The 23716-nt window shown below is 54.4% G+C and overlaps 8 protein-coding genes across 8 annotated transcripts; 3 read left to right on the top strand and 5 right to left on the bottom strand.

The window, feature by feature from the left end:
* Positions 1-219: 219 nt before the first annotated feature.
* Positions 220-4995, bottom strand: CGGC5_v015084 (Vegetative incompatibility protein HET-E-1; the record flags this gene model as incomplete). The annotated part of the gene is made up of 5 exons (XM_066153200.1): positions 220-1191; positions 1244-2996; positions 3055-3202; positions 3260-3450; positions 3518-4995. The coding sequence occupies 5 exons, from the start codon at positions 4993-4995 to the stop codon at positions 220-222; spliced, it is 4542 nt and encodes a 1513-aa protein (XP_066007523.1).
* Positions 4996-6486: 1491 nt separating this feature from the next.
* Positions 6487-8475, top strand: rglC-0 (putative rhamnogalacturonate lyase C; the record flags this gene model as incomplete). The annotated part of the gene is made up of 1 exon (XM_032027158.1): positions 6487-8475. One exon carries the CDS (start codon positions 6487-6489, stop codon positions 8473-8475), a length of 1989 nt encoding a protein of 662 aa, XP_031876426.1.
* Positions 8476-9043: 568 nt separating this feature from the next.
* On the top strand, positions 9044-10117 carry CGGC5_v015082 (uncharacterized protein; the record flags this gene model as incomplete). Its single annotated transcript, XM_032027157.1, has 1 exon — positions 9044-10117. The coding sequence occupies one exon, from the start codon at positions 9044-9046 to the stop codon at positions 10115-10117; it is 1074 nt and encodes a 357-aa protein (XP_031876432.1).
* A 498-nt stretch (positions 10118-10615) lies between these two features.
* On the top strand, positions 10616-11346 carry CGGC5_v015081 (uncharacterized protein; the record flags this gene model as incomplete). Its single annotated transcript, XM_066153199.1, has 2 exons — positions 10616-11250; positions 11316-11346. The coding sequence occupies 2 exons, from the start codon at positions 10616-10618 to the stop codon at positions 11344-11346; spliced, it is 666 nt and encodes a 221-aa protein (XP_066007522.1).
* A 551-nt stretch (positions 11347-11897) lies between these two features.
* On the bottom strand, positions 11898-13289 carry CGGC5_v015080 (uncharacterized protein; the record flags this gene model as incomplete). Its single annotated transcript, XM_032027155.1, has 1 exon — positions 11898-13289. The coding sequence occupies one exon, from the start codon at positions 13287-13289 to the stop codon at positions 11898-11900; it is 1392 nt and encodes a 463-aa protein (XP_031876429.1).
* A 3096-nt stretch (positions 13290-16385) lies between these two features.
* On the bottom strand, positions 16386-17683 carry MSN1 (the record flags this gene model as incomplete). The annotated part of the gene is made up of 2 exons (XM_032027153.1): positions 16386-17363; positions 17426-17683. The coding sequence occupies 2 exons, from the start codon at positions 17681-17683 to the stop codon at positions 16386-16388; spliced, it is 1236 nt and encodes a 411-aa protein (XP_031876434.1).
* A 908-nt stretch (positions 17684-18591) lies between these two features.
* Positions 18592-19134, bottom strand: CGGC5_v015078 (uncharacterized protein; the record flags this gene model as incomplete). Its single annotated transcript, XM_032027152.1, has 1 exon — positions 18592-19134. One exon carries the CDS (start codon positions 19132-19134, stop codon positions 18592-18594), a length of 543 nt encoding a protein of 180 aa, XP_031876430.1.
* Positions 19135-19737: 603 nt separating this feature from the next.
* On the bottom strand, positions 19738-22219 carry bglG-2 (putative beta-glucosidase G; the record flags this gene model as incomplete). The annotated part of the gene is made up of 3 exons (XM_032027150.1): positions 19738-21712; positions 21763-22078; positions 22132-22219. The coding sequence occupies 3 exons, from the start codon at positions 22217-22219 to the stop codon at positions 19738-19740; spliced, it is 2379 nt and encodes a 792-aa protein (XP_031876440.1).
* Positions 22220-23716: the final 1497 nt, after the last annotated feature.

Here is a 23716-nt window from a genome sequence, read left to right as displayed (position 1 = left end):
AGATCCTTGCGATCTCAATATCCTCATTGCTACTATTGTAGAAAGGTGGAACTCGGGTTCGGTTTGTTACATTCCTTCCCAGTAGTCTTATGGAGCAATGTACGGCTCTTCTGTTATCTACTATACTGCCAGAGTGCCCACTTGTAGAACTCCGTTGGGCATACCACTAGAGAAGTCCTCCTTATGCTCTGGATTACGGCTGCCGTAGCCCCACCAAGATTAAGAGCTGTCACCGTCGCTGTCTTTCCTAATAAAAGACTGGCGTCTTCGCCATGGCAAGTCTGTATCAGAGCCGCTCGCTTCGTCTGTGGGATAGTCGTCATCAGAGTCTCGACCAAAACCGCTTTTCTGTTTTCGCTTGTGAATGGTCGGACATTCGCATCTCTGTGGCGGCTTCTCTATGGCGGCGTCCGCACCATGTCGCAGAAGTAGATCCCGCACTTCCCCTCGAGCCCATGTCAGCGCGGTTCCGACGCTAATGCGTCCTTCCCAACTCTCTGTGTCTAAGTCTGACTCGGCATCCGAAGAATCTGGCGTGTGATCCAGCTCACGGCGCCTCTGCTCGCGTTTAGTTGGCAATCTACCGTGTGCATGATGCACGATAGGCAAATTCACATCCGCCCCTTGTGCCAGCAAGGTCTCCACGACATCGATGTGCCCACGCTCTGCCGCTATCGCTAGAGAGTTAAGCGGTGCGTAACAGGCGTCATGAGAAAAACGGTTCCACGCGACGAAAGCGACGCAAGTACACTCTCCTGGCGGGAGATTGTCAAGCTGTGCATTCGGATCGGCTCCTGAGGTAAGAAGCGCTTCGGTGATGGGTTCATTGCCGTTCCGTGCTGCTATCATTAAGGGCCTGCAGCCCCCCTTGCTTGCAAGGTCTGGGTCGGCGCCGTGCTGCAGTAAAAGTTTCACGAAATCCAGTCTACCTTGGCTGACGGCGATGAACAATGGGGTGATGCCTTCCTGACTTGTTGCATTTACGGCGGCACCATTCTGCAGCATGTACTCTGCCAATGCCGCACGACTCTCGTCGGCTGTCTGGTTCTTGTTGATGATGACCCCAAGAAGTGAATCGAGTGCATGATGAGGTTTCGGCAGGAATTCTCCGCCAAAGAGAGTGTCAAATGGGACCATCTCTGCTTTCTTGCTATCGTTTGACGGCGGAGCTCGTTTGATTTCATATTCAGACTGTGCAAGGTCAGCGCCATCTTTGTGTTCATATATGCGAGGAATATCTCACATCTGAACTCGTTTCGGCGTTCTCTCTCGCGCGATGTCTCGCCCAGTGATCCATTTGGTGCTTGGCCAAGAACTCCATGGCTGATCGGTGCGTGACTGGGTAATCTGGGTTTGTGGCTGCACCAAACGCACACCCTTCAGCCTGTCCGCCACTGGAGAGCGCCAGCTTACTGTCACCATCCCAAGTGTAGCGGTCATTTCCGCCAACAACCAGATGCAGCGGCGTGATGCCTGATTTCTTAACTCTCCATCGGTTCCATTTGGTTCGCTTACGCGTGGGAACCTGGAACTTGACATTCGCTCCGTATGCCAGCAGGATTGCGGTGGTCACGTACGCTTTGGTCCACAATGCGACCAGAACAGGATTCCAGACCAGGTCCTCCAAGTCCGAAGACACGCTCCCGCCGTTTATACTTAATTGGCTTTTCATAGGAACTCCGTGCTTGTCGGGATTCGCTCCTCCTTCCAACAGTGCCCAGCATAACTCAGCGTTCCCAAGTCTTGCCGCTACCACGAGGGGCATAACTTCCTTGGCTAGCTCCCGGACCATGACGTCTCGCTCAGAGAGTGAGCCAAAGGTGGCTAGTGCATGGAAAGCTTTGTTGTAAGAGTTGGTACCGGGGTAAAGGTAAGAAAGTTGTTTGTTGGTAACGCGTCGTGCCCAATAACTGAGCACCGTTCTCCCGGATGAGTCGGCCGCAAGACTATCCGATCCTGCTTGCAGAAGGTAATTCAAGGTGGAGGTTGCACGGCCATTAAACCCAGACAGGAAATAGTGCATGAGCGCAGTTCGGCCGTTACCATCTCGCTTATCAGGCTCTGCACCTTCGTTCAAGAGGGTCCTGGTCGCTGTTGGGGATTCTCTTACAGCAAGCATCAGGGGCGTCTTCCCGTTTCCGCATAGTACGTCAATTGCTGATGTGTCGGTTGAAGCTGACCGTGCTAGGGATTTTACCGATGCTGAAATCCGAGATTTCCGATGGCGCGGTTGACGCTTTGGGTTCTCTCTCAGTGCCTCGTTGAGCTGCTTGAAGGCTTTGTCGGGATGAAGCAGCCAATGCAACGCAGTGTAACCATTGGAAGAGCATACGGTAGGGTCTGCTCCCAAATCTAAAAGGATTCGTATCAAGTCGTGCTCCCAAAGGGTGGCTGCAATCTGCAGGGCGGTCTTGCCGTCATTCCACAATTTACAGTCAACATCTGCTCCGGCCTGGATGAGCCTGCTGCACAAACAGGGGACCAAGAACCCCCCTGCTTCCCATAGCTCCTGCGCAAAGACTGCGGCCTTTTCTGAAGACTCTATCCAGTCCGCCAACGCACCGAACAGGTCGGTGCTTTTCGGTGATGTGTTCTGACCTGCCACATATATCGTCGGGGTCGAAGGGGGCCAGGGTTTTGACCAACTCTTTTGACGGTCCTCTCTCAAATCCTTCCCAGTCCGGGAGCACCATCCGCTCCATCTATATCGGCGGTATAAGATGTGTTCTGGTACGTCGCGCAGCCAATTCAGATCCTTCATGGAAGCCAAAGTCGTGCGAAAAGCGTTCGGTGTAATATCTGTGATACATGTCCAGATCATTGTTGGAATCGGAACATCTGCTGAGAGCATTGATCCTCGCTCCGTATCGCCTTCCTCCAATGCCCGGACTGCTTGATTCGCACTTATCATTTCATATTCCCCGAAGGCCATGTGGAACGCATCGACAAGTTCGTAACCGCCTTCAGCCTCCCAATAAGGACCTTTGATTTGCGGTCTATCGATATGGGTTAGTGGTGTTTGAGTCTAATATCGTATTCCCTACTTCTACTTACTTTGGCACCGGGTTTGCATCTTTGAACAGAGCATGGACCTTACTACCCATTGGAAAAAGATTCTGCAGACAGCTTTCTCTCAGAAAGAGTCCATATTGGACGCTGTGCCGATGTTTCTTCTCGTCTGGTGCCCAGACACTGGAGATAACTGCTTTTGGATGAACAGTGCTGGTGTTGATATACTCATTGAGGGGAAGGAACCAACCCCAAAATTTGGGCTTGCCAATATCCAGAATTGCGCAATATCTATCGTCCAGCAGAGTCTTTGAAGTGCTGTCACCGCTGAGGATGATGTGTTCATGCCAGTTGAACGCTGCGTACATGAAGAATGGGCGTGGCGAAACGAAATCTTGTATGTCCTGAAACATATCGTTTCCGGCGTTAAGGCTGTCGAATCTGTAATAGAGAGACGATTAGCTGAGGTGTCCTAAGTTCAGCCTTCGGTCAAAGACTAGAAACTCACATTTCAAGTATTCGTTGGCGGGATATGTCCATGTTCAGAATGTCAAGACAGACAGTGGCGCAGACCAGGTGGGCATCTTCCTTCGAAATACAGCCTTTCCACGAAGCTACCTCGTTGGCGTCAAGGCTGCCTGGATTCTGCGCCAATCGATCGAAGGGCGGAGCCACAGCCATGTCTTCTGTGGTCATCAAGAACTCCCTCGCTGTCTGATGAAACAAGTAGACCGAGTTCTTGCCGAAGGTTATGAACAGACCACATCGAGCCCGTACCATGCTTTTGAATTCTTCGTCTTCGGCTGCTAGATCGAGCTCGTCAAACGAGTTCGCCACACCAAGGTTGCTGCATGACCTCTGAGTGAGAGCATAAATGACTTTGAACTCTGGAATTTTGATTGTTCTTCGCGCTGCGAGGATAACGCAGAGAAGCCTCCAAGCGTGTTCCTTGTCTGGGCTGTGGTTCAACATGTTGTTGAACTGGTCCCCAAGGTGTTGGGGTACACCGGCAAGAATTTCGTCAATGACCTCTTCTGTCGCCTCTCGGTTCATTCTCGCATCTGAGCGCAACAACTCAAACGCCATTCGAACGGCCAAGAACGATCTTGTCCGCACATTTTTCCTGATAAGCCTCTCCAAAAGCAAAGCTTCTGTGTCTCCGTCGAGATGCTTCAACTTGGCTATCTCATTGACTTTCAGTCGAATGACACTGCGAATGTCAGACTGAACCGTGGCATTCTCGCCCACTAGATGACTGGTCCTTGGAGACCCCAATAGTTCGGCGAACAGATGGGTTTCTTCTTCCCACGGACGAGAAGATATGACCACCTTCAATCGAGAAGACGTCTGAACAGAATCGCCAAATACAGTTGCTAGATCAGCCAACAATCGCTTTCGGCCTTCTCCAGCGCACTCATCGACTGCATCAAAAATGCAATAGACATCGCGTTTCGCTTCGGCGGCTATTCTTGTGATGATCTGCCACATGGTCTCGGTTCTGTGCTTGATCGCGTCTCCATGTTCTTTATGTGGCCCCCTGGCATGTTGCAAGAGGGTACGATCCTGCGATAGCAGTTGGTAAACCACCGTGCTGAGGGCATCATCGTAGCCGCGTAGACTGTCGTCGTCATCCTTGAAAAAGAAGTAAGACACTAGTGGAGGCTCTTCGGTTGCTTGTATGGTATCAATGAGCGTTCGCATGATGGTCGATTTTCCACCTCCTGCCTCTGCGGTGACGAGCAGCAGGTGCGATTCTTTGGAATGTTGAAAGGCTTCATACACCGGGTGGTGGAAGAACCACTGGCCAGTGCCTTCTGCACAGGCATCGTTTCTGTCTTTCTGAAGAAGATAGTTGATTTCGGTGTCGAAGGCTTTCAAACACTTTGAATCTTCAGCTGGATTGCTTCGGGCTCTAGCTCGTGAAGCTGTCGTACGTTGAGAGCCATGGGAGGCACCGGCCTCTGTATTTGCGGTCGGTTCCGACATTGCAGGACCAGCTCTTATGAATCCAATCAGTGAAAATGAATGTACCTAGGAAAGTATCTCGAAGTCTTAGGTATATAGATTGTCGCATTCAAAGGTTTCAAGCATGTCCGCATGAACGTCGTTGATGCGGACGAGGACGAAGGCAACCAAATTGCTGCCTGCACTTCCCCACATGTAAGCAGCCCAGCTCTTGGATGGCGAAAACCATCGGACGAAGGATGGCCCGGATGGTACTTTTGCAACATGTTACTGAATGTTTCATTGCTTGTCACCCCGCAGTCAGATCATTATTAGTGTGGGATCTCCGATGACATATGGTACCAGACAAAGCATTAGCGAGTGGAATGCGGCAGCGACAGCCAGCGCATGCCCACTTCTGCACCACAACCAGTCAACACTATCAGCCTCGTTCTTCCTTTTAAGTTAACTGATCAGCCTCCACTTCTCAGTCAATCAACAAAAGAACAAGACCCGTGGAAGTCTGCCAGACGTTTCTCATCCACCCCTAGGTGACAACTGAAGACGACAAACCTTTTGGAGCGTCACTTTAGGCGGTATCGCATGAAAAGGTACTAGCCGATCGTTCGCTAAGCTCTCTGTACTTTGACACTTTGCACTTTAAGTTTGAGAGAGCCTCAGCTTCGATCCAAACAGTGTCTTGTCTGGGGCTTCTGCTGTAAGCGTGATACAAGATTTCTTGTTGCTTTGTGAAAGTTGGTCCTTGCTTTCCACATATCCGCCACGTTTCAATTAGTCACAGTCTCTTCGGGGCTCTAGAAAAAGGGCGTTTGCTCAGAAACATGCGGACATCATACTTTTTATCTCGGAAAAGTTTGGTGAGGCTGTCATCGCTCTTGAGGGAGCGGTCACAGAGGCAATTGACGTGGGACTGCTTTGGCATCTTCATTTTAGATGGAGTAATTGGTTGTGCGCTTCGAATGTTTGTAGAGGATTGAATTGGCCACTGCTTATCTTTTAAACACTCATCAACAAAGGCTGAGCCGGTCGGCCGGAGATCAAGGCGGCGCACTTTCCTCCTTGGTGAACCTAGCTGACGATCGCAACGCCAGAGTTGCCAAGGCTCTTAGTTGACAGAAACCTTTAAGACAGGTCGCTTAATTGACAACATTCGCTTTTGGCAGCTGTTTTCTCGGCACGTGCGGATGCTAGCGCAATGCCGACTACAGTGGGGAGATCACAGCGTCGGATTGGTGCCCTCATGGAGATTGCTTCTTAGAAAGCTTGGCGCTCGGTCTTGGATCTGCCCGAAATTATTCCATGTCGCTTTACGGGGTAGTTCATGACGGGGGCATCAGGCTGCAGAGACGGACACCTTGCATTGTCTAAAAATGATCTCATGGAAACAACCCTACAATTCATGGACTCTTCTCCACGAGTATATAAGTCGTCACTGATTTATAGTGAAGTCGCGGGTTGGCGCAACAGTAGGCGGAGTCATTCAACTCATCCTACAGGTCCGCCAACGCCAACATGAGGGGCTCCCAAGCTCTCATCCTCGCCGCTGCGAGCCACGCAGCGGCTCGTCTCACGACCGGAGAGAATTCAACCCACCTAACCCTCACAAACGACCGCCTCTCCGTCATCCTCACCAAATCCAGCGGCCACATCACCGACCTCACCCTCGACGGCCAAGACCTCCTGGGTCCTCTGAATGGCAACCGCGGCAAGGGTCCCTACCTCGACTGCTCATGCACCCCCTCAGGTTTCTGGACGCCCGGCGGAACGGCCTCGCTGCAGCTCATCAATGGCACCGATTCAACAGGGACCCCGTTCGGCGGGCTCATCATGTCCGACAAGTTCGCGGCAACGAATCAGACACTATCGCAGTACTTCTTCCTCCGCGGCGAAGAGACTGGGTTGCATGCCTTCTCGCGCCTGACGTACTTCAACGAAAGCAAGCCGCTCCTCCGTGATCTGGGCGAGCTGCGCACGCTGTTTCGCCCTAACACGCCGCTTTGGACGCATTTCTCCACCAGCGAGGGCAACTTCGGGCCGCTTCCAAAGGATGCTACGTTCTCCCAGGCCGTGACGGTGCAAGATGCCACGACGTATGTCGGCGGGGTGCCCGATGACCCGTACACGGAGCAATACTCGGACTACTTCACCAAGTACACCCTGTCAGAGTCGTGGCGCAACCACGATGTCCACGGACAATTTAGCGACGGCTCAACGAGCGCTGATGGGAGCACGTACGGCGCTTGGCTGGTTCACAACACGATGGAGACATACTATGGCGGACCGCTTCACTCGGACTTGGTCGTTGACGGGATTGTGTACAATTACATGGTATCAGGCCACCACGGCGCGCCGATGCCGAACATCACTCACGGCTTCGATCGAACGTGGGGCCCGCAGTTCTACTACTTCAACAAGGGCACGCCGGAGACGACCGTGGCCGAGTTGAGGGCTGATGCAGTTCAGTTTGCGGACGCAGAGTGGAACGAGGCCTTTTATGACAGTATTGCGGAGTATGTTCCGAACTTCATTCCGTCGACGCAGCGGACTGTGTTTGAGGGGGCTGTCCAGCTTCCCGAGGGTGCGAAACGACCGATTGTGGTGTTGTCGGAGAATAAGCAGGACTTCCAACTCAACGTTTTCAATACCAAGTCACTTCAATACTGGGCTGAGATCGACGAGAGAGGTAACTTCAGAGTTCCGCGCGTTGCTGAAGGCACGTACAGAGTCACCGTCTACGCGGACGGTGTGTTTGGATGGTATATCCAAGACGACGTTGAAATCACCAAAGATACTGCGACGACCAAGCCGACATTCGAATGGAAAGAAGAAAGCGCCGGCGAGGAGATCTGGCGGATTGGCGTCCCGGACAAGTCCTCCGGAGAATACCTCCACGGATACGCCCCGGACACCTCTAAGCCTCTTCAGCCTGAACAGTACCGCATCTACTGGGGCAAGTACGATTACGAGAAAGACTTCCCCGAGGGCGTAAACTTCCAAGTTGGCCAGAGCGACGAGGCACAGGACCTGAATTACATCCACTGGGCATTCTTCCCTGCCAAAGGTAACCACCTCCGGGAGGAGAACTACTACGACAACGTGAACAACTGGACCATCACCTTCGATCTCGCCAAAGACAAGTTGGACGCCGCCAAAACGGCCACTCTCACGGTGCAGATTGCCGGGACCAAGACGGCGAACGGGAATGCCAAGTGGACTGTTTCGGGCCATCCGTACAGCAACCTGCCGTGGACGGTGAACTTCAACAACCGGTATGAGTCAACGTGGGTTATCCCGTACTGGCGGAGCGGATCGTGCGGCGTGAGGAGTGCTGTTGCGTGCCAGAATATCGAGAACAAGTTCACCTTCTCTACGGAGGCGCTGAAGGAGGGGCGGAATGAGTTGACGCTGAGTCTGCCGTTCAACGCAAGCAGTGTAGAGACTGCGCTTCTGCCGGATGCTTTGTATGTTCAGTATGATGCGCTGAGGTTGGAGCTGGCCTAGCTTTCAAATTCTTAGATGTGAATGTGCAAGAAGCGTCATAGCATCTCACCAATCGAACCAATTCTCGTAACGCCAAGTTGCTTATTTGCCGGTCTCGTACGGATTACCAAGTGAAGGCTAGACCTTGTGCCATATGATCAATAGGGGGAAACACTTTTCCAAGGAGCATCGCATCGGGGGATTCAAAAAGCAGGTCCGGGACACGAGCCAATCACCAACGAGCATCGAGGCCGATCGTCCGACTCCCGCGCCGGCATTTCTAGCGTTGCAGTCGGCACGGCAGTCGGGACGCACGCCGGTTGGCACGGTTGTTGCAACCCCTGACGCCGGAGGTAGAGGAGCGTTGAAGATGCTCCGAACGAGATCCAGAATGAAGCCGTGATGATGATCGTGAGGAAGTCACAAGGTCCTCGAGGACGATATATCCTCCGGGCCTTCGACCGAAGCTCTTATCCTCCCTGCCCTCGCTGGGCATAAAAATGCCATCATGAAACGTCTTGTCAATTTGATAGCTCAGACCCATACAACCATCAAGACCTTACACGAAACCAACTGACCAAACCTCACAATGAATCCCTTCGCCATCTTCCTCACCCTCACAGCCATCTTCACCTCCACCCATGCCAAACCCACCATCCCCTCCACCCCCAACCTCCCCACCCCTCGCTCCTCACCAGTCTACGAAGCCTACCTCTTCGTCTACTTCGTCCGCAACTCCATAGGCGGCGAGAACATCTTCCTCGCCGGCTCCGACCCCGGCGACATCCTAACCTACACCCCCCTCAACGCCTCCGCCCCCATCCTCACCTCCTCCAAAGGCACCCTCGGCCTCCGCGACCCATTCATCACCCGCGCCCCCACCGCCGACAAATTCTTCCTCCTGGCAACGGACCTCTCCATCGGGCGCGGCATGTCCTTCACCGACGCCCAGCGCGTGGGGAGCAGGCACATCGAGGTGTGGGAGTCGCCTGACCTGGTGCACTGGTCCGAACAGCGGCACGTGTTAGTCGCGCCGCCCGAGGCAGGGAACGCGTGGGCGCCGGAGGCGTATTTTGATGAGGGGTCGGGGATGTGGTTTGTCTTTTGGGCGTCGAGTCTGTACGAGGAGGATGATGTGGAGCACACGGGGAAGTCGTATAATCGCATCCTCTACGCGACGACGAGCGACTTTGTAGAGTTCAGCGAGGCGCGGATGTGGCAAGACTCCGGCGGCTCGCGGTATGATGCTACCATCCTCGAGGTGGACGGGGTATACCACCGCTTCACCAAGGACGACTCCGGCAACGCCACAGGGTGCCGAGACATAATCCACGAGAGGTCGAGCAATCTGTCAGCAGGCCTGGAAGACTGGGACGTCGTCGCGAGCTGCATCTCCTCCACCGCGGGTGTGGGCGAGATCGAGGGCCCGGCGGTGGTGAAGTCGAACCCGGGGGATGTGAATGGGGAGAAGTACTTTTTGTTCGTGGACGAGTTCACGGGGCGGAGGTACATCCCGCTTGTGACGGAGGATATTAGCAAGCCGGACTGGAAGCTGGCGGGGGAGGGATGGGTGATGCCGCCGAGTGCGAGGCATGGTGGGGTGATGCCGATTACGGCGGCGGAGCGGGAGGCGGTTTTGGGGGCGTATCCACCTGGGGAGTGATGATTTTGCTGCTTTGGTGTTTGGTCGTGTTGGTGTGAAATAAGTTGTCGAACTTTCCTCCTATGGTATTGTAATCCGTAGCTGTGTAAAAAAAAAACCACTTTTTCTCTCCAAACTTTGCCTTCAGAGCCAATGTTGGGAGGCGCAGTCCATGAAACCGTCCTGATGGAGTCGAAGAAATCAGGATTGACGACGTTGAAAGAATGTCAAGATGCTGTTCAGCACGACAAAGACTTTCTTCACCGACGAGGCCAACAACACCACCAGAACACCCGCATACCCACCCCAACACAGGTTCTTTGTCCGCCAACCCAGTCTTCCACCTCGACCCGCAAGACTCTGAACAATGAGATTCACCGGACAGCAGCAAGATGATATATCTGCGCCGGGAAACTCTCCCATTTCCCAAGCCTCATCACCTCGCCCACGCACTCAATCACCTTCCATCTCAAATCATCAAGTTTCTTCCACTCTCCAGATAATCCAACCCCCGCCGCGATGTGCTACAAAGTCCACACGCACACCCTCTCCTGCGACATCAGACCCATCATATCATCCACCAAAACACACTACATCAACCCCTACCAAACGCCGCCCTCCTGCGCCTGCCCGCTCCCGCGCTCCTCCTCCTCGAGCCCGGGCCGCTGCCCCTCGCACGGCTGCTGCAGCCTCTCAACCACCCTCCACCGCTGCCGCAGGGCGTGCCGCCGGCCGACGCATTACCAGCGATACGTCTGCGACCACCCACCCCCTTCCTCCTCTTCCTCATCGCGCCGCCATTCGTACAGCTACTCCCGCCCACCAACGCCCATCCCGTCCCACACGCCCTGGCGCCGGCTGCCCACCTTCGACCGCGACGCAGACTTCCAGACCGCCGAGTCGGGCGACTTCAAATTCGCCATCTCGGAGCTGCTCGACATCGGCCGCATCCTGCTGCACGCGGAGGCGGAGCTCGAGAAGGGCCAGCAGCGGATCGAGAGGGAGCGGCGGCGGCATGCGGCGTCGCATGGCGGCGCGTGCGGGAAGGTGCTGGATGCGTGGGAGTGCGGGTGGACGCGGCGGATCGCGCTGATGGGCGCCGAGGCGGATGATCTGAAGCTGAGCACGGAGATTTTGGCGGATTGCTGGGTGAAGTATGTGGGTTTGCTGCGGAAGTATGAGAGGATGGGGCAGAGGAGGGTTAGTGGGATTCTGGAAGAGCCGGCGGCGACGGAGGAGAGAACGAGTAAGAGGCCGAGTGATCGGGGTAGTGAGCAGACGACGCGGTATCGAAGCGAGGATCGTCCAAGGACTCAGGGGCGTCACCGGAGTGAGGTGAGGTTTGCGGGCGGGGAATATCGTCATGGTGAGGATAGGATCCAAGTTGAGGAAGAGAGGCCTCGAAGGCATAGTCGGCGGGGGAGCTGGGGTGGCGAGGACCGTAGTCGCGATCGAGATTGGGACCTCGAGAAGGAAAGACGGCATGCCGCCCGTGGCTATATCGTGGATGAGCGACGACCTCGTCAAAAGACATACGTCGTGGGAGATCGCCGAACCTATCGAGAGCCATCGAGAGATGAGCGACCGCGAAGCTGGTGGAGGCTGTGAGTTGAGTGGACGCAGTGAAAGTCTCAGTCATAGCCGAGCGCGGGCGCCGGATGAAGAAATGAGTTTGATTAAATGGATAAATCTAAGTCAATGATATCTAGTGCTCATGCTTTTGCCTCCATGCATGATCGATAACTCCGAGCTCGCTGTAATGCTAGGGATAGAAAGAATTATTCCACGTCGAGGAGAGGCTTTAGTACACCAGCTTGAAGTCAACGTCCGACTTTCCAACCATGAGGGTATCCGGCAAGGGTAGTTGAGCGTAAAAGGGGTTCGGGCGGAAGGTGACTTCCTTGAGGTTCGGGAGCTTCTCCTTGCTTCCAAAAACGAGCTTCCGCAAGGCGTTCTGAATGCCGCTTTCATACTGTTTGCGGGCCTGGAATCCCAGCTTGTCAATTTCAACGTCGTGCCACAGCTCTGCCAAGTCGAGTATTTCTAAGGATTGCGGCAGGCTTCCCAAGACGTCGAACTTGTCCATCCTCTCCGGCTTGCCAAACAAGATTCCGATGTCGAGTTTGACGTTTCGCAGCGCCCTCATCTTGGGTAAGCAGGTGAGAGTGCCGTCTCCACCGACATGCTGGGAGAAGTTGGCGGCCAAGATGCCCTCGAATGAAAACGTCTCGAGGCTTTCGGCAACAAGACCCAGAGCCGTATTGAGATTGTGCTCGCCGTCGGCAGCCTGGTCGGAAACGCCAGAAGGACTCATCTCGAGAAGCTTCAGATTGGGGCACAGAGCGCAGATGGCGTGCCAACCTGAACCCCACATGCTGCTGCGGACGAGCCGTACCTCTTCAACATGCTTCCAGCTGCCGTCATCGCCCCATCCGTCACCTGGCGGGAGGGCTGCTGGTCGGAAATGAGCAGATCCCAGCTCCACGGCCTTGAGATTGGGCAGCCTCAGTAGACATGGCAGCTCGCGGCGGGGCCAGAAAGTCGCCCCGGGAAAGTCGGGCATGGGCTCCAGCATGATACGTGTGAGTGAGTTGAGAACTCGGGGGCAGCCTTCGTCGGGTTCGATGTCCGGGGTGAGAATATCCTTCAGCTTCTGGTACTCGCCAGCGGCGAAGGGCATGCGCATGTGGAGGGTGCGCAGATTTGGCGTCGAGTACAGAACGAGGGCGAAAACGATTTGGACGACTTCGAGATCCGTCTTCGCTTCCCGCATAAAGGCCTTGATGCGGTCCGGGAATCGGGACGACTCTTCCACTAAGTGGCGCCAATGGGTACGCTTGTACGGACATAGTACGTCGGTGGGATAGTGATCGCTGCCCAGGCACGAGACATATGAGAATATGCGCATGTTTGCGCCGAGCTCTGGCCGTTCTAGGAGAGTCTGCAATAGCGATTGAAGACGTGACCGGCCCCATAGGTAGACCGTCTGGTAAAGAGACGGGATGGCGAGATCCGACAAGCGGCGGCAGACGAAGGCGAGTCGGTACAGGGCGACGCGATTGCTCACGACGACTCCATCGGGATCGGTGTAGGCTGTGAAGGGGATGTCCAAGCCGTCAAGAGGTGGTGTCAAGTGTCCGACAATCTGGAGCAGAACCTCGTCGGGGAGGGAGAGCAACGTGTTCGAAGTCATGATGGGCGGGTGTCGGTGGTGAAAACCTGGGGTATCGTCGAAATGGGGCGAAGGCGGGCAGGTGAGATATTAGATCTTGATTAAGCGGTGTCGTATGCGAGAATGAGACAAGTCGAGCCCGGTGACACGTGAGATGAAAAGCCGTATGTACAGACTTTGAAGACGACGTGTGCCCAGGCGTGTCTCAGCCAAAATGGCGATTCGTGGGGTAGAGTGAGCGAGTGAAGAGCGAGGTGGTGACCTTATGTAAAGCGGCGGACTCGCTTGGCGCAGGTTCAGCGACAGCAGAGTCTGCAGATGGCCAGGTAGTAAAAGGGATGCAGGGTTGGACGCAGGAAGCAGGAAAGTGGGCAAGGGAAGAGAAGAGGAGCAGAAGATGAGACGTTCGCGTGGCGTAGCAAGATTCCCCCAGGTTTGGCCCCGTGGCTCTCCACTCTCTGCTTTCCGCACCCAGGCTCGGCGACAACGATGACCCCTTTGACGATCCGAATGCGGCGACGAGTTGGCAGCGTTGCGGAAGGAGAAAGGGGGCCAGATTGCGGATTGCAGATGCAGAATACGCATGCGAGGAAGAATGTCGGGGTAAATATGGGTGAGTGTGGGTGGGATTTCTATTGTCCCGTCACGGTGTCCAATTGACGTGGAGCAGTCCCTTGATCACGTTTTCTGCGAGACTGCCGCCGAGTAATAGCGTAATACATACTGCTGGAGTTTTCAATGTCGCCGTTACTTGGAAGAAGCGTCGGATTCATGAGAGACAATGTACCTGGCACATCTCAGCCCCAGCAGATAGCGCAGGCCGTTACCCTCGGCATTCCAGGCATACAGCCATAGCGATGCCGGCGTCGAGATGAGAGTTTTTTTTCTCGCGGTGCATTTGTTGCGGCATCAGGTTGCATTTGGGACATGACGTTGCCGGAGGCGCTCCCGCTCTTCGGCTATCCAGGCTGGGCAGGCATCTCAACACCCTGTCTTGATGCCTGTGACGCTGGGTCTGGGCAGTGCGACGGCGAAGAAAGCATCCATCTGGTTGGTTCAGAGGGTTGCGACGCATGGCCCAGACCTGACGTCTGCGAACGAGCCGATCGGGGTGGCACCCGAAAGGAAGAGTGCCTCTACCGCTCGGATGAATCAGAGTCGCATTCGAAGGAAGAGACGGCCGCCGAGGCACACTCATCTCACACCTAAAGGAAGCGTGGCAGAGGTGGTCAAGAAGGGCCGCCGCCAGTCTCGAGGTGAGGGGGAGGGGCAGACAGAACAGAAAAAAAGGATAAAATAACGAACAAAGTGGGGGCGGACAGGGCTGGGTGTGAAGCGAACGATTGGCGGGAAGGCGCGCCAACATCGGCGGTCCCCTGCTCCTTTCCCCCCTTAGGTCGAAGGCGTCCCTGCCTTACCCGGAAAACCAGGCCGTGCATCGTGACTGGCTGTCAGTTTCAACTTCCTGCCTTTTGAGCAAGTCTGGCCCACCGTTCGTAAACCAGTTGCAGGCGGTTGCAGTTGCAATGTTGGCGGGGAAAGGTGCATTCAAGCAATGCAGGAAGCAGTTATGGCAGTTGCAGGGTGAGAAACTCCCAAGTCTGCATCTAGGTGAGGTGCTTCAGGTACAGCAGCGTTTTATTTACAGCGAGGGAGCCACTGAAGAACACCGCCGGAAAAGATATTGACTGCGAAAACTGCGAACACAGAAAATGGCCGACAGGTGTCGCTTGCACAGCAGAAACAGCTTGCAACCATTTCCCAGCATTGGCCAAGCTTATTATGGGAAATGATCCAATTTATCACGCAATGGCAGTCCGGATCGACGTGTTTGTTTGCAATCTGCCTGGGTTATGCATGCTGCGGTGCTCCTTCTCCTGCTTGCTGGTGGCTGCTCCTGCTGTGTTCCTGCTGTGCTGCGTGAGGCAAGTGCGACAACGCCCTGTGCCTGCCCTGTCCTTCCCTTTTTTATTTCTTCCTTCTTTCCTCCCTCCTGTTCTTCGCTGACTGTTGGCCTTCCTCCCAGCTTACCTAACCATCCATAGCCCGCACAGACCACATCCTCCTTCACCTGACAGGCCCCACCGCTCGCAAGCCTCAGGCATGCACACTTCGTCCAAGGCTGCTCCCCCAGGCATCAACTGCCCGAATGGTCCTCGTGCGTCTGGTTCCGGCGTCTCTCTCACATTTTCACCCAGGGCCTCCCTGGCTCCCGCTGCCAACATGATTCTCCAAACCCGAGAGATCACACCACTTTCCGGGCTCTTAAGGATAATTCTCGACAGGGATCCCCACGGAAAGCCCCTCACCGACAGCTTGGGATGCGCCGCAATCGACCTTTCGCCTCGACGACCACCACGACGACACGCCCTCAAACACGACACACTTTCTCACTCTTCGTCTGCCCTCGGATGCGACCCCTTTTGAGCTTGTTGCGACAGCGCCGAAGCGAGTCCGTCCGACCCTTCTGACTTCAAAGTTGCAAGCCCATGTGTCGTCTCTGAAACTTGGGACCAGCTGATTCTAGACAGAAGCTTGTTTCTTCGTCTTCCGTCTCTTTGTCGCCCAGCCTCGAACGCTTTCCAAGGATGACTCTGTTAGTTGCAAGGGATCAAATCGAAGCCGGTATCGCTGCCATGTTGACCGTTTGGCCAATTGTCGAGGCAGATTCAGATTTAACGGTTTCCCAACCCCAGCAAAAATCGGCCGGGGAAACTGTCTTCAACGAGTCCAAGTCCACATGGCCGAGGCACAATCACCTGCATCCGGGGATTCATTGGGCTCTACGGACATTTCCTTATCAGATGACTGACTATTCTGTCTCTCGTCTTATTGGCACATCGGCCTCTGGTCTAGACTCGGTTGGCCCTCCGCATCCTCGGAGCGTCCTCCGGCATTGAACCGGCGTTGAGTCCCCACGCTCACCGAACCCCCGAGATATCCTGTGAGACCCGTCAGACCTGTCAACGGCTATCATTCCACCCGAGTCTGTACAGCCAAGAAATTCGGCTCAATACAGGTTCTCAGTCTCTGAGTTGGCGCAACTTCGAGATGTCTCGCACCCATCACTCGCCTGCTGAATGACGTCTCGATTTGATCGGTCTTCTTGGCCAGGCGTCAGTCCTCCCAAGGCTCATAATCATCATCGCATCCCGAGTTCGTCCTGGTCTCACTATCATCAGAAAGTTCCCCAACCTTCAACATCTTGATCCGTTTACGCAGGACGACCGGATCCAACCGCCCAACCTCCACATCGTCATCGGTTTCCTCCGCCACACTACCGGCATCGGCTTCCGAACCTCCCCTGGTGCGTTCAGTCTCCGACAAGCCGTGGGAGGCTTTGCGCTTCCTCGGCCTCAATCCCTTGCCTGCCCGCTCCTTGCAGAGCCTGCCCATGAGGCCCGGCACGCTTCCTTTGGCAAGGGCTCTCATCATCTCCAGTGCCTCGTCTTCCGTCTTTCCATCGGCCAGCATCTGCTTCATCTTGTCCCAAAACGGCTTGCGCCGGGTGAACCATGACCGGCCATGAGTATCGTTCCGCCACTTGGCTCGATACTTTACTTCCAACTGCTCGACGGGCGGCTGGCCACGAAGACCATGCCGGTACTCCGCCCAAAGCTCCTCTACCGTATCAGGTGTCGGTTGGAACTTGAACAAGGGCTTCTGGTTGCCGCATTCGTCTGTGATGGTCAAGGGACTGCAATACTTCGGGTCGTCGTACGGGGTCGGAGGCTCCACTGCGTGTTGCTGTCTCGAGTCTGCGCTGCTACCGGTCTTCCTCGCGGCCTGGTTCAGTCGACGAAGTGATGAAGGAATCTCAGCCCGTGGCGCCTTCTTGCCGGTGCTTCTCGTCCTATGTGGCTGCGTGGATACTGATGTCACTATCGGCTCCGGTCCTTCATCAATGCTGGCCTCGCTCTCGGTCACCGTCACTTCCGCTCGGGCCGGGCCCTGACCCCCTCCCGGAGCAGTGGGGACCGTCGCCGCCGGCGTCGCAATCGGAGACATCGGAATCTGCGCCTCGCTCGTCGCATATGCGGCAGAAAGAATCCCTTCTCGACTCAGCATCTCTCCGATGCGCAAGCCGGTCACTTTCTGTGCATCCCAATCAGTCAGCATCAAACTCTCGCCTTCGTCATCCCCGGGATGACATCCACCAAGAACCTGCGCTGAAGCTCCCATTTCCCTTCAATCTCCTCGCGCCATTCCTCTTGTCTCCTTTGGATCTCCTCGTACTCGCGGATGTACTTCTTTTGCAGCTCGATCACGATCTTGGCCAACTCGTTCTCGGTCTCGGGTGGCGGTGCGTCTTCCTGCGCGTGCGGTGGCGGTGCAACGCTTTCGTCGTTGTTGATGTCATCGTCGCTCTCGCTGTCGGAGTAAGCCACGAGCCGCACCCGTTTCGCGGTTTCCATGCTGGTCGTTGGTCTGGCGCAGTTGTGAGAAGTTGATTATTTGAGTGACACTTCGACCAGCTGCGACCGATGCTATGCTCGCGCCTGATGCTAGCAGATGGCTGGATAATATGTTAGACGTGCCACATCTTCCACAAGCGACGTGAAAGTTGTGGAATTTCCAGTGAAGCCGTAAGAGATATCCCGTCTCGACTGGGCGTCGCATCTTATTGCATCCTTTCTTGCATGTCTTAACTGGCCCATGGGCTGGCAGCTTGAAACAGTCGGCGATGTCGCTTCTCCAACCATCTTTGTTGAAATGTTATCCAAATCGCGTTTGGTTCTGTTTGTGTTAACAAGCGTCCATTGTTCGTCCATCCTCAATGTTCCTGACATCGTAGTCGAGATTGGTCTATGCGTCAGGGGTGAGAGGGCGATTGGCAACGGGAGATGCTCGCTTGGCGTGTTTGCCATGCAGGTCCTGAGATGTTCGGCTTATTTAACCGCTAGGAGTGTCGCATTTGGTTCGTTAGCTGGTTCCTGTTGTCATGCAGTCACGGGAGAAGCAGAGGGCTAGGAAATGGGTATGAGGGGGTGTAACATGCTGGCGATGGTATCACATCAGTGGTTGCAATCTCTGTCCAGGGAACACATGCCCGTTGGATTCTGGTTGAGGGTACTCCTACCAGCGGCAGAATCTACGTTTTGCTCTCAACTTGAGATTTGGGACGAGTTGGTCACACAGGTTTTGCGGTGGAAAACCGCACAGATGTGACTCTTTCTTGCAAGAGCTTATTCCAATACCTGGCAGAGCTACCTTCAGAGTTGGTTGGTGCGATGCTGGAGTAGATGGAACATGAAAACAACAGAAAGTTTGGTTCAAGACGGCTTTTGTAAAATATACATTATAGCCTATGTTTTCCCGATGCTTAGTAGACCGGGAGAAGCTGGATAACAGAACAGCCCCAAAGAGGTCTCTGACCCCACCCAAAGAAACTCAGGATCGCGTCGTCTCCTTCCTGGCAGACCATGAATGCGCCATTAAAGTCCGGGCCCATCTCTCCGGGATAGTATACGCCCTTGTCATTGAGAGTGAGACCCGGGGTACCGTCCGAGCACCTGAGCTCCACGGGTCTGCCGCTCGGTACCATCGCCGGCCCGCGCCAGGGTACGACCATGCCGGCAAACTGAGGCGAGGTGTTGTCGAAGTAGACCCCGATGGTGTTGTTATTGGCGTAGAATGTGGTCCCTTGGTTCTCGGGGACCAGGACGACGATGGCTTGGCACTCGTCGCCGGTGACGTAGTTGAGCTCATGGTCGTGAACATTAGGCCCGTTCCCTGGGGAGTCGGGATAGAGCATATTGGCCCGGAGGCGGAAACCGTCGGTACCGTCGGAGGCTCTCGCGGTGAGGCTGGCGGCTGTGGCGGCGACAGCGAGGAACGCCGTTTGAAGGAGGGTTTGCATAATCATTTTGAAGTTGCGGAGTGGATTATGAAAGATCTCAAGGTTGATCCGGGGTATGTGTCTTCGGAACGAACATGAGATAGGGGTGAAGCTTCACTCATGAGAAAAATCAAGACTTTCCGTGAAATTTGGGTCCTATTTATGCTGATCTTGGATCTAATTATGTGACGTTCCTCGATGTGGTAATGTGAAGTCATCTCAATATTGTATCCCCGCACTCATACATCCGCTTTGTCTAGCTGCTACACAACGTCTACAAGACGACGGGCTTACTACGGCCTATTCAACTCGGAACTGCCTATAAGGGACCCGAAAACAGTTGATTTTCGATCAATAGTCTGCGGTCGGGCGCCTGCCAAGGCTTACGTGCCTTAACAAGACGCTGTCTAGCTCGTATCCTCAAAGCCATATTACGTGCATACGCTGTAAGATCAGACATACGTAAGCGAGGGCAACAAAAGGTATAGCGAGCAATCCGCAAAGCAAATACGAAAAGTTTTGCGTAATGAAGCCATGAGTTGTAAGATGATCGACAATGATGCAAGTAGCTGGAGCCCATCGGGTTACTCGTCCTTTCACGTAACAAGCTACATATCAATCTCAATCCCTTTAGCCCAGGATGGAAAACATAGTCTCAGCTGGGAGGTCTCTAGAGCTGAAACCAACTCTGAAGGTGAACTGCCCGCCAGGAATGACCCAATCCTGTTCAACAACGTCCCACAAGCTCAGATCCCTCCGCAACACTCCAAACTCGACGTCAGCACTAGTACCCGACTCAATCATAACCTTCTCAAACCCCCTAAGCACTTTTTGCGGGGTTCCTTCCGGAGCTCCTGCGGGATAAGACAAGTAAAGCTGTGGAACGGCATGCGCAGACCGGTCGCCCGTGTTTGTGACCTTGGCTTTGACGGTGACGAGCTCGTCCCATAGTTGTGGGTTTCCACCAGGCTCTGTCTTCAGGGATGCATCCGGACGAGCCGTCACCGAGCTGTTCCCCTTGACAAAGCTGACGTCGATTTTGTTGTCTTCGATGGCAAAGGTGGTGTAAGTTAATCCAAAGCCGAATTCATACAACGGGTCAATGTTCTCGGCGTCATAATGGCGGTAGTCAATAAGCTGGCCCTCAGTGAAGTCGGCCTGCCAGGCCAGGGGGTCGGAAACAGGCCCAGTGATGTTGACAATTGGCGGACCAGCATCGGCTTCGTTACGTGGAACAGTGTACGGAAGACGTCCCGAGGGAGCGACATCGCCCCAGAGAAGATCGACAATCGAATTCCCGCTCTCCTGGCCGGGGTAGTGCGCCAAGAGGATTGCTCCGATCTTGGTGTGGTTCGCCCAGGGCATGGTGTTGACGCCGCCCGAGTGTGTAACCACGATGGTGTTCCCGCAAAAGTCAGCGACGTTGTTGATCACAGCGGTGGAGTTTCCGTCGAGTTCGAAAGAAGTGCGATCAAAGCTTTCACTGGCAAAGGTCTGTTGGAACACGACGCAGATCTCGGGTGGAGGGTATATTCCCCTGAAGTCGTTCTTCGCCAGGAGCTCGTTGTTGGTGGCGTAGAGCACCTCGGCGCCCGTCTCTGCGGCCTTGGCTTGGATGGCTTTGAGTGGTGAGACGATGTACGATGCGCGGCCTGTGCCGGAGCCCCCGCCGATGATCATGGTCCCGGTGTTGACGCTATCAGGGACTTCGGACGGGCGGTAGAACCCGTCGGTCATGTCTCCTGCATCGTTGCCAAAGACGCCGATGATCTTGGGACTGCTCAAGGGTAGCGTGTTGTTGTTCTTTACAAGAACGGTGCCGGCGGCACCCATCTCGCGGATGACCTTGGTATGATCGCCTCTTACATCACGGCCGTGTTTGAACACAAAGTCATCAGGGAGGAAACCGCCAGCTTTAGCAGCACCGAGACCAACCTCTTGGATGAGCGTCACCCATCTGAGTGCTGGGTCTGCAGTTGGATAGTCTTCGGCATCTTGACCGAGAAAGTAGTACGGTGTCATGATGTTGCGGACCATTTGGTCAATCCTCGCTTCAGAGACAGTTCCGTTGCTGACGGCCTCGAGCACTCTGTCACCAAAGTAGAGAACAGACCCTTGATAAGACGAAATGATACCGGGCATCTCCATGTCCAAGCCCGCGTTGATGGACTCCGAGGTGGAATGAGTCGCGAACCAATCACTGACGGTGTACCCTTGAAACCCTAGCTCGTCGCGGAGGAGCTTGGTCAGGGTGTGGGAGTTTTCGCAGGAGTAGGTCTGATTAAGGCGGTTATAGGAGCACATAACGGACGTAGTCCCGGCCTTGATGGCGTCGGCGAAGGGCCAGAGGTAGAGTTCATGGATAGTCCTGTCGTCGACGTTGGCGGATATGGCTTCCGCCCGGGTGCCGTCTGTCTGGTTGGTGTTGGAACGCTGGGTCTCTTGCTCATTGGCGATGTAGTGCTTCGAACAGGTCTGGACTCCAGCGTCTTGAACACCGTGGACGGTTTGCGCGATTGAGATCCCAGCTAGGTAGGGGTCTGGACCGAAGCCTTCCCAGTTCCGCCCACCCAGAGCGTGACGACCCATCGGGCCCGTTGATGGCCTGTTGGTGTTTAGTGGGTGCCATTGCAACATTTGCAGCAATTGACTCACCCAAGCATTACGTGCCCACCCTTGCCCTTGAATTCCTCACCCAGCGCATACCCCCGACGGTAGATGAGATCCCGGTCAAAGGTCGCAGCAGCTGTGATGCCTGAAGGGAAGACGCTGACTAGATCGACGCGGTTGATCGCTGCGGGGCCGTCAAGAAGGCAAAGGCCTTGAAATCCTAGCCGGGGAATAGGGGTGATGACGCCGATGCAATTGCCTGCGGATGAGTTGCCCGTAATCATAGAGACCTTCTCGTCGAGAGTGAGTTTGGAGACGAAGTCCGAAGCCATTACGACGGCGGCGTCCCAGTCCCGGGTCCCTGTTGACTTATGAGCTAGTTAGTCACTGGGGGGGATAATGCTCTTGACGTACCATTATTCTCGGAACGGGAGGCATGTCGGACGGCATAGATGCCTTGAACCCCGAGCAGCAAAAGCGAGCCTTTCAAGACGCCCAACATGATTGAAGAGGGTTGCGAGGAAGGGTCAGGATGGTCCTGTGGCTGTCTGAAGCATCACACTGCGGGTCAAGAAGATCTTTATATACCTTATACTTTTAACTTCCATCATACTGCAACAAGTGACTACCTCGGTTGGATTACTGGTCGTCGTAGCTACAGTGGTATTGCCGCTCGTACCACGGAAGACAGTCTTGGGATCAACTGGGAGGGTCGTCATTTCGGACCGATTCTCGATAACCTGGCCCAGATCGGAGCTTGGGGATGCGGGGATATTTCCGGGGCTTTTCGAATTCTTGATAAAAGAAAGCATCGGCACGGATTGGGAGTGGACCCATTTGACCCCGGCCTACCAATTACCTCTTCTCGAACGCGATCATACCGTGATTAAACATTTTCTTGTTTCCACAGAGCTGCAAAGCTGGGACTCTCCAAGTTTCTGATCGCCCTTGGAGTGCCCACTGGCCATCTCATCTTTCCTTTTCAATCCTAGGTTGCGGAAACCAGCATCTTAATAAACTAGGATTGAACGCAAATGTTAAGGCGCTGAGCAGCATCAACAAGTTACATTGATAATAACGGGGAGCATAGACAAGGGCCTTTCTTTCGGGAAAACACATGGCGAGCCTGTGGGTGTAATGTAGGGATACAAGCTCACATTGGACGATTTGCCGACATTGGACCGGGGGTCGGGAAGACATTGGTGCAAAATGATGTCAAATACGCGTATTTTCCATCCACGCTGGGAAACATGTGAATTCCAAGCGCGTATACGATGGTCTAGCTGACTTCGGCCAACGAATGCCGTTAACCTCAATGCAACAGCGTTCCGCTTTGCGGGGTCTACCCCGGCTTCCCCGCATGTCAGCCCACCTTCCGTTCGACTTCAACCCGGGGTACTTAAGCTTACTTACCACGAAGAGCGGTCATCCCATGTGGAACTCGACATTTTTCGTATTTGAGGATTAGCTGGGGAACAAAAGGGCCGATGTCCACTCGAACTGGTCAAGTTCGTCATGTTCAATGGGTTCTGATTCGGGCTGGGAGAACTGCATGCTCCAATTCAACCGTGCCGTACCAGATGGTACTGTCTTCCAAGACAACCTTGGCCGGCAATCCTCGTCATTCACAAAGCAGATTTACCAGTAACCTCTGGTTTCAATCGTAGAAAACCAGAATTGACCCAGAACGGACACTTTTTCGACTTCCTGTCATGTTCGCCCCCTCGTTCAAGTCCATCCCAACGCTTTCGGTCCTCGGGCCAGATCTAGTGTCAAGTGAACTCAGTATTGATGACACCCTTCTGTGAATAATCATACGCAAGAAGTTTTTCATCGCCTTTCGCAAAAATATCATGCCTCACAACTTTCGGCAAAAGCCTTTACCAAGCACGACGCGTCATCCATCTTGTTTACACCTTGGCCGATGTTTTCTGCAGAATAGGCTGTGGCAATCAATGGTTAAGGTACATGGACTATGATCTATCACTGAGGCGTCACC

The sequence above is a fragment of the Colletotrichum fructicola genome (genome assembly GCF_000319635.2).
Source record: "Colletotrichum fructicola Nara gc5 chromosome Unknown KSG_Nara_v1_contig09, whole genome shotgun sequence".
Classification (NCBI taxonomy): Eukaryota; Fungi; Ascomycota; class Sordariomycetes; order Glomerellales; family Glomerellaceae; genus Colletotrichum; species Colletotrichum fructicola.
This window is presented reverse-complemented; position numbering and strand designations above follow the sequence as displayed.